The sequence below is a fragment of the Astatotilapia calliptera genome, chromosome 3, assembly GCF_964374335.1.
Source record: "Astatotilapia calliptera chromosome 3, fAstCal68.1, whole genome shotgun sequence".
Lineage (NCBI taxonomy): Eukaryota > Metazoa > Chordata > Actinopteri > Cichliformes > Cichlidae > Astatotilapia > Astatotilapia calliptera.
The window spans coordinates 44,835,264-44,847,183 of record NC_137424.1 but is presented as its reverse complement, the minus strand read 5'-3'; the positions used below and the strand labels follow the sequence as shown (position 1 = coordinate 44,847,183).

The window sequence follows — 11,920 nt, the reverse complement described above, 5'->3', positions numbered from 1 at the left end:
TGGATAAAAAAAAAAAAACTACATCTTAAGTATCTTAAAATTGTTTGAATGTTTTGACCTGTAGAATTTTTGCATGATCAACTTTTTGTGCTTTTAAGATATCTGGAGACCAAACAGAAGGGGCTGGTCATGGGTGTTGGTATCTGTGCTAAGTGGGAGGGGCATGGGGGTTGAGGGGGTGTCTATTTAACAGACGCTGACTCTGAAAATCTTTGCAGTGAGTCATGGGCTGTTCAAGAATTCTGACATGGACACTGAGTGTCCTCCTGAGCTGGATGTGTGTGGATCAAGCGGTGGCTGAACCGTAAGTTCAAGTGTTCTTTATAAAGAAAAATAGAATTTGTTTGCTTTGTGACTTTGTGTGTAACATTTGTAGTTAAAGTTTGCACCAGCACTGGTTTGGGGTTTCCTTCTTTGTCAGTGCTTTAAGCGTTCATCTGTCTGTGTCTGCAGGCAGTACCTGGTGGCCATTCCTGCAGTTATAGAAGCTGGAGCTGAGACCAAATTCTGTGCAAGTCTTCTGCAGCCCAGTGAGACTGTGGTCATGACTGTCACTTTGATGTCCAGAGAGGAGAATACAACCCTGCTCACACATACATCCAATGAAGATTTTCATACTTGTACTCAGTTTAAGGTGAGCTCCCCAAGATGGGTTTTGATTCACTTGGTAATTTCTAATATAAAAAAAAAGACTGCAGGTGAATACAGTCAAGTATTTTAAACACAGCATACAATTATTTATTTATTCTTATAAATAAATAAGAATAAATAAATAATGCGCCTCATTCTCTCAAACACTTCTCTTAAAGGCTCCTTTAGTGGAAGGAGAAAAGATTCTGGATTTTGAGGTGGAGGTAAGAGGAGACACATTTCACTCAAAAGAAGTGAGAAAAGTCATGATCAAAGCCTACAAGGCCAGGACATTCATCCAGACGGATAAACCCCTCTACCTCCCTGGACAAACAGGTAAGAGTGAGCTGATGACCCATCAGAGCTAGATGGACTTATTCTGATACAGATTCAGCCTCTTAGTATGGCTGCCCCCAGCTGCTGGGAGACACCCCCCCCCCCCCCCCCTTTTCCTGGGTGTATTTAACTTCCACCATGAACACGTCTCTTTCACTCAAAAACAAAAACGTTTATTTCTATAATTTCCAGATATTTTGATAGCATGTCAAGCTGAACTATGATAATTACAAACTATTGAGCAAGTTTTGAAAATGTGAATTGAAGTTAGTCTGGCCATGTTTGTACAAATCACCGAAACTATTTCCAGCAAACATTAATTCATTCATGTTTTCTTTTTAGAATAATCTAAACATTAAATAGATAAATAAAAATGTGTAAAAATACAGCAGTGCTGCACAATCCAAGCACTCTCTGTGTCACCAACACTTTTGAAACACATTATTGTCTTTGAAACACTTAGATTTAAATCTTTTAAACTGTTCTGCTTTTTTAAAACACCTTCTGCCTTCAGTCTGAACAAGTATGCTACAAACTGTTTTTCTAAATTGTTCAGCATTATGATTCTATGATAAATGCAGAAGCCTTGAAAAAATTCATGGATGCTGCTTCACAACGCAGATTTTTATTAACTATAAATTATTTAAAAAAATACTTATTAAATGTATTTAACAGTTTATAAAGTGACTGACTTAAAGCACTACAGACAAAACATAACAGTTGTAGCTGACTGAAGTTTGGCTTTTTGTTATTTCTGTAAAGATACCCCTTGTTCACAAACATATCCTAATATGAGTTTGCATCCTCTTATTGTAGCTGTCAGGAAAGTCTGGTACAGTTTGAAGGTGCAAATACATCATTAACATTAATACTGGCCTTTTGTTAGGTTACAACTTAATATTCTGATTTATCCTATAAAGTTCTTTAAACTCTGACACCGTTTAAGCCAGCTATCATTTCTTTACATTTTGCTTCGGAGAAGTCAGATTCTCATCTGCTGTGTTTTTTTAAAGTGCTCTCCGGGCTTTATGAAAGTCTTTTGCTGCAACCTGATATCACAACAAGGCGTGTATAGACATGGCAGTCCACCATGTCCATTTCACGCTTTTCCTCTACAAAGGATATGAGGATGAACAATATAAAATATATACACATTTAATTTACTTAAAGCTTGTTACGAATAGAAGCAAAGAGAAAATGATGTTAGTACTACTGCTTATTTGGCAGTAATGATGTTGGAGAATGTTTCAGTTTCATTTCTTGGTCAGGATTTATTACTCATTAAGGTGTAAAATCTTTGAACTTCTTCCAAAGTGCATTTCAGGGTTGTTGCGCTGGACCCCAAGTTGAGACCTGTCAGTCAGCTGGTGAGTGTTTCTGTCTCTCCTTTCCTCCTTGACTTTTATCACTCTGAGTTTATCAGTCAACTTGCACTAACAAATCAATAGTACAATGTATTGTCTGTCTTTAGTAATTTGTTTTTTTACTTATTCTGTGATAACTCTAACAAGCAAACACTTGGAGTATACAAAATAACATAAAAAAATCACATACTGTTGAAATTCATTTTATGTTCAATTGTGTTACGTGTTTAATATTTTTGAATTTCTACCAAGCCTGCAGTTGGATAGAGACATTGGTAGGACACTGTATGAGAAAATCATTTCCTCTAACAATTTTCTCACTTTTGTTCGTTTTGATTTTTTGCCTTTTAGTGCAACATCATTGAACTCGAGGTAAGAAAATATCCACACATCATTTTCTTTTCTTTTTTACATTCAGCATGTAAATCTAATAGATTTGTTAAGGGTTTAAACGTTCCTTAAAGCCAACAGCACAACAAAGTGCAGCAACTCTGAAATTTATATGCTGATTCTGATATCAGTGTTTTACCGTGGGACAATTTTGTTGATATATAAACAGTATATATTGTGTCAGGTTATTTCTTACACCTTTACATTAAACACACAGCACTGATAATTAAACTATTTTGTATAATTACAATACAAACAAGTAGAAGAACAGCTAAATGGGAGCCTAACCTTCACCATAACATATCAAAGCTGGATAGAGAAGAACATGGTGCTTTAGCAGAAAACTAAAAGTATAGCTTCAAACATTAGTCCACTGAGGGCACTCATTGGCTACAGTCATTCCAATTTCAGTGCGTGACATGAAGGTGGGAAAGATGGGAACTACATGGAAGAAATAGAATATACCAAAAGATCAGGAGGTTTAGGAAGCTATACAACATTATATTATAAGTAGAATGTAAGAATAGCTCAAGTATTGAATCCGTTTTTCAAAAGGCTGAAAATCATAGACAGCATCAAAGATGTCTGTAGCTGCTGTGATGTTGTCTCTAAATTTGTGAAATCCCATTATGAAGCCTTGAGGTGAGCAAAAATCTGCATCTGCACAGGATCATTATCACTGTATAATCTGTCATGATTCTGGGTTTTTTTCCCCAGCATTTTCCATTTTCCTTGTGTTAGTTGTGGAGTTTCTCTCTGTTTATATTTATGTTCATAAGTCGCTTTAGTTTTCTAGTTATCTTTAGGGTTCTCTTGGTCTTGTCTCTGTTTCCTCCCCAGCATCTCCTTTGTTATTGTGCCTCCCCGTGCAGTCTTTCATGTCAGGTTAGGTGTGTTAAGTTCTGTCTCTCGCTCTCAAATTCCCAGTCGTGTCCATGTTTTTTCCTGTTCCCCAGCCATGTCTCCGTGTCTCTCTCACTCCACCTGTTGCCTGTGTTTCAGTGAGGACAGATTATTAGCAAGAATGAATATGATTTATTGCTGAATAAATCGGAGCTTAGACGCTGTTGGTGGAGATGAAGGTGTCTTGAATGGAGCTTGAGTGATGAGAGGTGGGGATGGGGATGAATTGGATTGCACAACAGCATCTGCAAAGGAGAAAAACAGATGCACAGTGAGATTTAAAGTATGCGCTATGAATGCTGATTGGCCTGGAAAAGGCTGGAGAAGGTGATTGGACTAGACCAGTGATGACACAAACAGCTTGGAAACGTGGGAAAGTGGAAGTACAAAACTCGAGATTCCCAGCACCTGGAAGCAGATAGATGTGAGACCATCCATCTTCCTTGATGAACTTGCGCATAAGCTTCATTTACTCAGTCTGCATCTTAGTGTGTGTTTCTTGTACTTCCTGTTTTACTTTGATAGTCTCCTGTCTCAGCATGTTCACTTTTGCCTCCCGTCTTTTTTGTTAGATTACGTTTAGCTGTGTTCCCACCTTCGTTTGCCCTTCGTTTGTGTGTATTTATGTCTGCATCTCCCCTCTGTTTCTTGTCACAATCTTGCTCATTCCCTGGCTGTGTGCTCTGTCTGTTTCTTTGGTTCTAGTTCATTCTTGTTTTTGTTTTGTATTGCTTAAGTCCAGCAATAAACTCATAAATTTTTGAGTTTAGTTTTTGTCTGAGAGTTTGTGGTTTGGGTCCTCCAGCCTGTCTGTTTCACAACACCATATGACATAACCTCTTAAGCCCCAATGCCAAACCTATCTCCTGTCTTTTGTCCCCTTATCTGGGGCGTATGGGCTTAACCTTCCTGCCTTCTTGGGACCTTTTTGTGCCACTGCTATGTGTTAAATGGCTGCCATTTCCACTGTGTTCAGTGGAATATAACCAAACTTGCCACAGGATAGTTTTTACCTGTCAATGTTAATATTCCAGTGTGAATTCCTTAAATCAGCCTAAAATGGCTGAGCAGCAGAAATCCCCACACCCATCACCCTGGGGACCATTTTCTGCCCATTGACTTCCATTATAAACGCTATTTTTCAACCCCAAATTATCATCATATGATTTTATTTTTTCTTCTTTTCTTGGATGTCAATGAAGACTCAGGGCCTTGAAGTTTTAATTTTTAAATTGCAAAAAAAATGCAAAAAAAATAATGGCAGGTCAAAATGTATGTTGGTGCCAATCTTTGGTCCATCTAAAGGCCTACTTATAATGACAATCACATATTACTTCAACTGGTTTTTTGTGGAAATATTTAGTTTCGTTTTTTGGTTTTTGGGGCTTATAACACAGGGCGCTCATGTAATAACACTGGGATTTGAAGGGTTAAAACAACGAAAATATAATTAAAACTTTACATGAATATTTCAGGGAGAAGTAGTTTTACAAGGTTGGCTAATTTAAAGTGGAATAAAATATGGATATATGGTCTTTTTATGGCGTGGCTGAGAATGGTCCCTAGGGTGATGGGTGTAAGTTTTTTAAAGGATGGCAGGAGGGTTAAGAGGATAACCACTTTGCCAAGTTCCAGAAGAAGACCCAAATTGTCACACTTAAATGAAAAAAAAAAAATTAGGATTTCCAGGAAACGTTTGATGCACAGATGACACACAGATTGAGCTGTTTGGTCACAATGACAAGAAGTATGTTTGGAGGAGTTAAGCTTTCAAACCAAAGAACACTGTACGAGCTGTCAAGTAGCAGTGGTAGCATCACCTGTTTTGCTTCTCCTGGTACTGGTACATTGCACAAACCAGATGAAATAATGAATGAGGTTTATTGTATCTCCAAATTCTTCAACTTCACCTTTAGTGAATAGCTAGACAGCTGAAACTTGGACACAATTGACTGCTCCAACAAGACAATGATCACAAACACAAACTAAAACTGAATGGATAAGGCAGGCTTACATTACTTTCTGAAAGCCTTGTTCTTAATTCTATTAAAAATGTCTTACTTCAACCTTAATTCTACCAATTCTGCTAAGAAGAATGGTCAAATAAATGACCTGAAACCCTGCCTCTCTTCTCTACTCCCACTCATCTCTGCTATCATTCAACTTTAACAACCTCCTTCTAATCTAACCTCCATTTCTAAAATACTTGAAAAAACGGTGCAGCTCAACTTCTTTCACACCTGGTTAATAATAATATCTACAAGAGATTTCAATCTGGTTTTCACTCATGTCACAGTATAGAAACTTGCAGCACTTATGTGGGTTTATATACAGTACCAATGGATAATAACCAAGGTGATGAGTAATTTGGGCTGGTATCAGAAGAATAGGAAGGACTCTTGGAGCTCTGGTACATGAATGACAGAGAAACAAAACACAGTTGTGTGGCTTTAAAGTAACTTTAGTAATTTAAGCCATTTTAAGATTTTTTTCAAGAGATTTTTGTAACCAACACAGAATTACAACATAAAAATTTCCCCCCAAAGTAGCAAAAAAATAGAATAAAATAAAATTGTGCAGAAGTAAAGAATTAGTCTTTAAAGTCCAAATGGTACCGATGGGGCCCATGACAAATGGGTGCATTGCAACAGAGTCCATCCAATGAGAAGTGCGTGTGTGTGATTGTCTGTCCTACTGCACTACTTGTACAGCAGAGAATTGTAGTCCATCAATGTGTATATCGTCCCCTAGGATCTGGGATTGGCTCGCCATCCAGTGAAAACTGGAACACTCTGGGATCTGTAATCGCTGAACTGGTCCTTGGATTCGTCCCATATAAAAACCTGACCTATAAACAAATGGCCAAATATATGTCACAACCAATTTAAGAATAACTCTCACAAATTACAGTACTGTCACGCTGCAGTTACTACTGTTCAGATCAGCTATCATCAGTTCAATCATTATCAGTTCAGGCATGTTGTACAACATTAAAATATCAAGGTTCAAAGTTCACAGTATCAATTTTCAAAATTCACAGTTGTAACCTTCAGTAAGATTCAAGATTTTCCACAAGGCTTCAAATATTCAGGAACTATAGTCGCCACTTTTATGGTAAACATTCATCACATCCATCAGAAATAAACTCACTGTATATATAATCACAAATAAATAAATATATTACTCCCTTGAGAAATGGAGCAATATGTAAATGCTTATCAGATCTGAACAAAATACAAATAATCAATTTCAATAACATGTAAACACAAGAACTCAGTCTGTAAATAGGAGTATTAAAATAGATGTGCTTAATCCACCTTGTACCATAGGCCGTCTAGTACACGTGGAAATGCACTAAAAATTACCTCAAAGTATTCAATACTGTGTGTAGTAAAATAACTTGTTTTTCCTTTTTGTTTAGGATGATTTCAGGAACTGGATTACAAACTCCTTTACTTAAAGTTACTAATAATCTTGTAATCGGAGCTGACTCTGGTCTTCTCAACATTCTCATCCTTTTGGATCTGAGCTCAGCCTTCGACACAAACTCTCACTACGTCCTTCTGAGCAGACTTTCCTCTCTTGGCATCTCTGACACACCCCTAGCCTGATTTCAGTCATATCTCCTTGACCGCTCCCAGTTTATTCAAATTAAATCATTCCATTCTCATCTATTGCCAGTCACATCTGGTGTACCCCAAGGGTTAGTCTTAGGCCCTCTTGTCTTCATAATATACATCCTCCCTCTTGGTACCATTTTCTGTGAATTTGATCTTCACTTTCACTGTTTTGCTGATGACGCCCAGTTATATATCTCCTGCAGACCTGGTTCTTCCCTCCCAGCTTCTTCCCTTACAGAATGCATATCTGAATTGAAATCCTGATTCAGCTCTAATTTTCTTAAGCTTAATGAGGAAAAAACTGAAATCCTTCTTATTGGCACTAAATCCAACCTTTTGAAGGCAAATCATTTCTCACTCACTACTGATGACTCCAGAGGTTTTCCCTTCACCTCATGTTAAGAGCCTTGGTGTCATCCTGTCCTATAAATCTCACATCAATAATCTCAATCGTTCTGCCTATTTCCATCTACGCAACATCAGCAGATTACGTCCTTCTCTCTCCCACCAGTCTTTGTCCATTCTTGTCCATGGTCTCGTTACCTCCCGGCTTTGCTACTGTAATTCTCTCTCACACGGTCTCCTCCAAAAGTCCCTCCACAAGCTTTAACTGGTTCAAAACTCCACTGTCCGCATTATTACCAGAACCTCCTCGTACCAGCACATCACCCCTGTTCTTCAGGAACTTCACTGGCTCCCTGTGAAATTCTGGATAGTGTACAAACTTCTTCTGCTCACCCTCATAACCTTGCTCCTGCTTACCTTTCTGATCTGTTAAGCACTACCTCTTCTGCCTGCCCACTTCGATCCTCATCTTCTATCCAGCTTGCTGTGCCTTCTTTCCGCCTCACGACCATGGGAAGCAGAGCTTGCAGCTGCTCTGCTCCCAGATATAAGAAACATTGGTTTAAATCTAAACTCAAAACCCATCTGTTCAAATCTGTATATTCACTGTGAATCAATTGTTTGCTAATTTTATATTGTGCTTTTGTTTTTATTGTTCTTCATTTGATCATTGTTCTGTTATTTGTTTTATTGTTGTTTATTTGTTGTTTGTTAAGTGTCCTTGGGTGTCTTGAAAGGCGCTTTATGAATAAAATGTATTATTATTAAATATCCACCTGGAATTATACCAGAAGATTCTTGATGGCTACCGATTAGAGAAAATACAAAATAATTTATTTTTTCTGTATAGTCATCTCAACCTGGAAAAATAACAGTCTACAGAAATAATAATAATAAATAAAAAAAACGAAAGTCACTATGACATTTTTCCCTATGATAACTTTATGTAACATTTTGATCACAACTTTATATTGCCTATACTGGAGACCAGATGAGATGCAGTAGTCCAGTTCTCTCTTATACCAGGTTATTAGACTTTCATTTGTTTGTTTTTCACTCAATAAGCAGAAATACAAACACCAATATATGCACCAGACAACCTTTGGGGTTCACCAACATATTCTTTAATATGCAAACAAGTGCAAACAATTGAAAAGGTTAAGTTGTACACGTACTTCTCTTGTATTTAACAGAATCCCAATAAAAACAGGATTGGACAGTGGTTAAATGAAACATCCAATAATAAAATATTGCAGCTTTCATACTCCTTGAACTCTGAGGCCCATGAAGGAACGTACAAAATAATTGTCTCTGTGGGTGAAGATAAATTTGTTCACAAATTCAAGGTGGAAAAGTATGGTAAGTCAGGTCTTTAAAAAGATCTTTTGAAATTCTGTTTTTAAATATTCTTAATATAATGCAGATATTAACTTTGATATTTTGTCCCCAGTTTTACCCAAATTTGACGTAACAGTAAATGTATCTGAAGAAGTGAGTATTGGCCAGGAAGAAGTTGATATTAAATTATGTGCAAAGTAAGTAGGAGTCCTTTCTTGACAAATGGCAATTTAGATCCTCACAAATTGGAGTTTTGTTTTATTTTTGTTTTTATTTTAATAGGTACACATTTGGACAGCCTGTTCCAGGAAGTATTACAGTTACGATGTGCCGACTTCTTGAACGCTCTATTTCCTCTGCTAAGAAACACAAGACAGAGGCTCCCTGCCACACAGAGACCAAACGGGTACAGTTGTTCCAGTCTCAAATTTCTCCTGAAACAATGTGCAGATAAAAGCAGACCACATGCCCATGCAGAAGGTTTCTGTATGTCAGGAATTAATGCAGTATTTTATCATTATCTTATCTATCTCCAAATTTCGAGAATATAATGAGTAAAATTTCAAGTTGAACTTGAATTTCAATTAAATAATTTTTAGTGTCCTTAAAGCATTTATTTTTAATTCTGTATTATAAAATACCCGGTTACAGATTCAGTAATATTCACTGTTGTGCCCTCATTATTTATGAATGCTGAATTGTAGCTATCGCTTTGACTCCATTTTTTTTCTGCTGTTATGAATATGTTCTGTGGCTGATGCTTGTGTCAGTGTGTCAGCTCTTAACAAGCTAACTGATTAAATAATGAGTTTAAGTCGTTTATTCCATTAGTAACACTGGTAGAGCTACAACTGGCTTAAGCGACTGCAACAAAGTCCAAATTGTTGCAACCTGCTTAACCTCCTAGAACCTGGCGTCCACATATGTTGACATCAAATTTTGGGTTGTCTAGACCACAATACTAAATTTTGCTCTACACGAGCCTGATTTTCACTTACAACAACATTATACTGCCACTGTTCTATTGAAATTAAAATGAATATCCTTATATGTGGATATCAGGCCCTTGTAGAGCAAAATCATTCTTTGTTTTTACATTCATCAGGTCCCAATCAGCCCAAATAGCAAAGACAAATTAAAAATGCATGCCATGAAAGACTTCGGGTCTTAGGAGATAAAAGTATGATGTAAGCCTTTTTAAAATTATTTATATTTTATTGTTTTGGAATTTCTAGGCTGATGGAACAGGCTGTGCAGCTGTTACGTTCAAGATGTCAACCTTCACCAAAATTAACAAAAAATTCCTTAAAGATCAGCTGAATGTCATTGCCAAAATGGAAGAGGAGGGAACAGGAAAGTCTTGCAGTTGTTATTTTTCATTTTATTTTAATTGTTACATTTTTTTTAAATTATAGGTTATTGTGCTTTTGTGGAAATATGGCATGTGCATTGTTTTAACATTGAGGTTTCGTATTCAGGCATTTCACACAAACAAGAAATGAAAATAAGAATTTCTTTTGTCCTTGGAAAAGCATCTTTTGTTGATGTTCCCAAGATTTGGGAACCAGGATCAAATGTGGAGGGAAAGGTAAGTTCAAATTTGTGCTATGTAATTTAGAATGTAGTGTAAATAATGTGGGTTTTAGTAATGAAACATTGTGGTTTGAACAGGTTAAAGCAGTTTACTACAATGATACACCCATTTCCAAAGCACCTGTGTACCTGTTTGTGGGAGAACGTTGGTCAGAACGCTTACTAAAAAATCTAACAACTGACAGCAACGGTGTCGCTGAGTTTTCATTCAGCACAGATAACTTTCATGAGGATATTAAACTCCATGTAAGTAGATAATTACACTGAAACAGTAGTTTTTAAGTCAGCATTGGTAAGTTACATGACAATGTTTTCATTGACTTAATATGATTTCTGATGTTGCTTGTCCAAGGTGCTACAATAGTAATTAGTGACTATAGTGAAACTGTTAAGATTATTTTACATTAGCTTGCTTCTAAAACCCATCTTTCAGTGACCTTCCACAGTGTTTTCTTCTTCATCAAATTATGTATGTTTCTTTTCTACAATTCAGGCAGCCCTGACACCAACCCTATACTTCCAAAGCCATAGAACTCCTTTTTATGATTTAGGATTTCACACAGTGTATACATCCCAACCTCCTTCTCAAGATGAAAAAACATTCAGCTCGCTGAAGCTGAAGATGAAGGATAAACCCCTTTCCTGCGATGCAGAAGAGGATATATCTATTCAGTACACTATAGTGAGGGAAACTGCAGTTCACATGGATGTGGTATATCTGGTGAGTTATTGCTTGTCACAAGTTCATCCACAGTAAAAAAAAAAAAGAAAAAAAAAGAAAGGTAAAAAAAATGGAAAATCTACCAGTTTATCGAATGAAACAGAAAGAGTTTATTAATATATTCACCTCAGAGAAAGTGGTTTGTAAATGCTGAAGAAAAAGCAACACATCATCTGCATAAAGACTAATTTTATGTTCTACATTCTTGCATTTTATTCCCTTAATTGCTATAGCCAGATTGCTGCTGCTAGTTTGATAAAAAAAAATGCAAACAATGAAGGGGAGAAGGGGCATCTGAGCCTTTTGCCCCACTGGAGACAGAAGCTGGAGGATGTTCGGTCATTTGTCCAAAGTCCAGTCAATTTTCAAAATACAAGACCACAAGCAGACTGCACTGTCTGTTTCTGAATAACTCCCGGCAGGACTTAAAGCTGGGAGAGACGCAAAATGCACAATGTTACAGCTGGATTACACATTTTATGTCATTTTCTTCTATATTCTTCAGGTGTTGTCCAGAGGAGCCATTGTCATGCAAGGATTTAAACAGATTAAATTTAAAGATCAGTCAGGTATGTAAAGACTGGCTCAAATCATGAGTTCATGAAATTCTTTTGTAATATCAGGTATTAAATCCAGTTACCCTTTTAAAAAAAGTTTGGTGATTATTAAAATAAAACTGA

The 11,920-nt window shown here is 36.8% G+C and overlaps 1 protein-coding gene across 1 annotated transcript in view; it reads left to right on the top strand.

Annotated features, from left to right (window-relative positions):
* The first annotated feature begins 218 nt into the window (after positions 1-218).
* Positions 219-11,920, top strand: part of LOC113018870 (alpha-2-macroglobulin-like) — a 29,246-nt gene continuing 17,544 nt past the window's right edge. Inside the window, exons 1-13 of the mRNA XM_080291210.1 lie at positions 219-304; positions 454-634; positions 810-966; positions 2,281-2,333; positions 2,682-2,702; positions 8,782-8,947; positions 9,039-9,123; positions 9,209-9,332; positions 10,162-10,280; positions 10,406-10,514; positions 10,598-10,765; positions 11,013-11,240; positions 11,746-11,809. Of these exons, the coding sequence (XP_080147336.1) occupies positions 225-304; positions 454-634; positions 810-966; positions 2,281-2,333; positions 2,682-2,702; positions 8,782-8,947; positions 9,039-9,123; positions 9,209-9,332; positions 10,162-10,280; positions 10,406-10,514; positions 10,598-10,765; positions 11,013-11,240; positions 11,746-11,809 (1,555 nt within the window). The 5' untranslated portion in view covers positions 219-224. The remainder of the gene's footprint in view (positions 305-453; positions 635-809; positions 967-2,280; positions 2,334-2,681; positions 2,703-8,781; positions 8,948-9,038; positions 9,124-9,208; positions 9,333-10,161; positions 10,281-10,405; positions 10,515-10,597; positions 10,766-11,012; positions 11,241-11,745; positions 11,810-11,920) is intronic.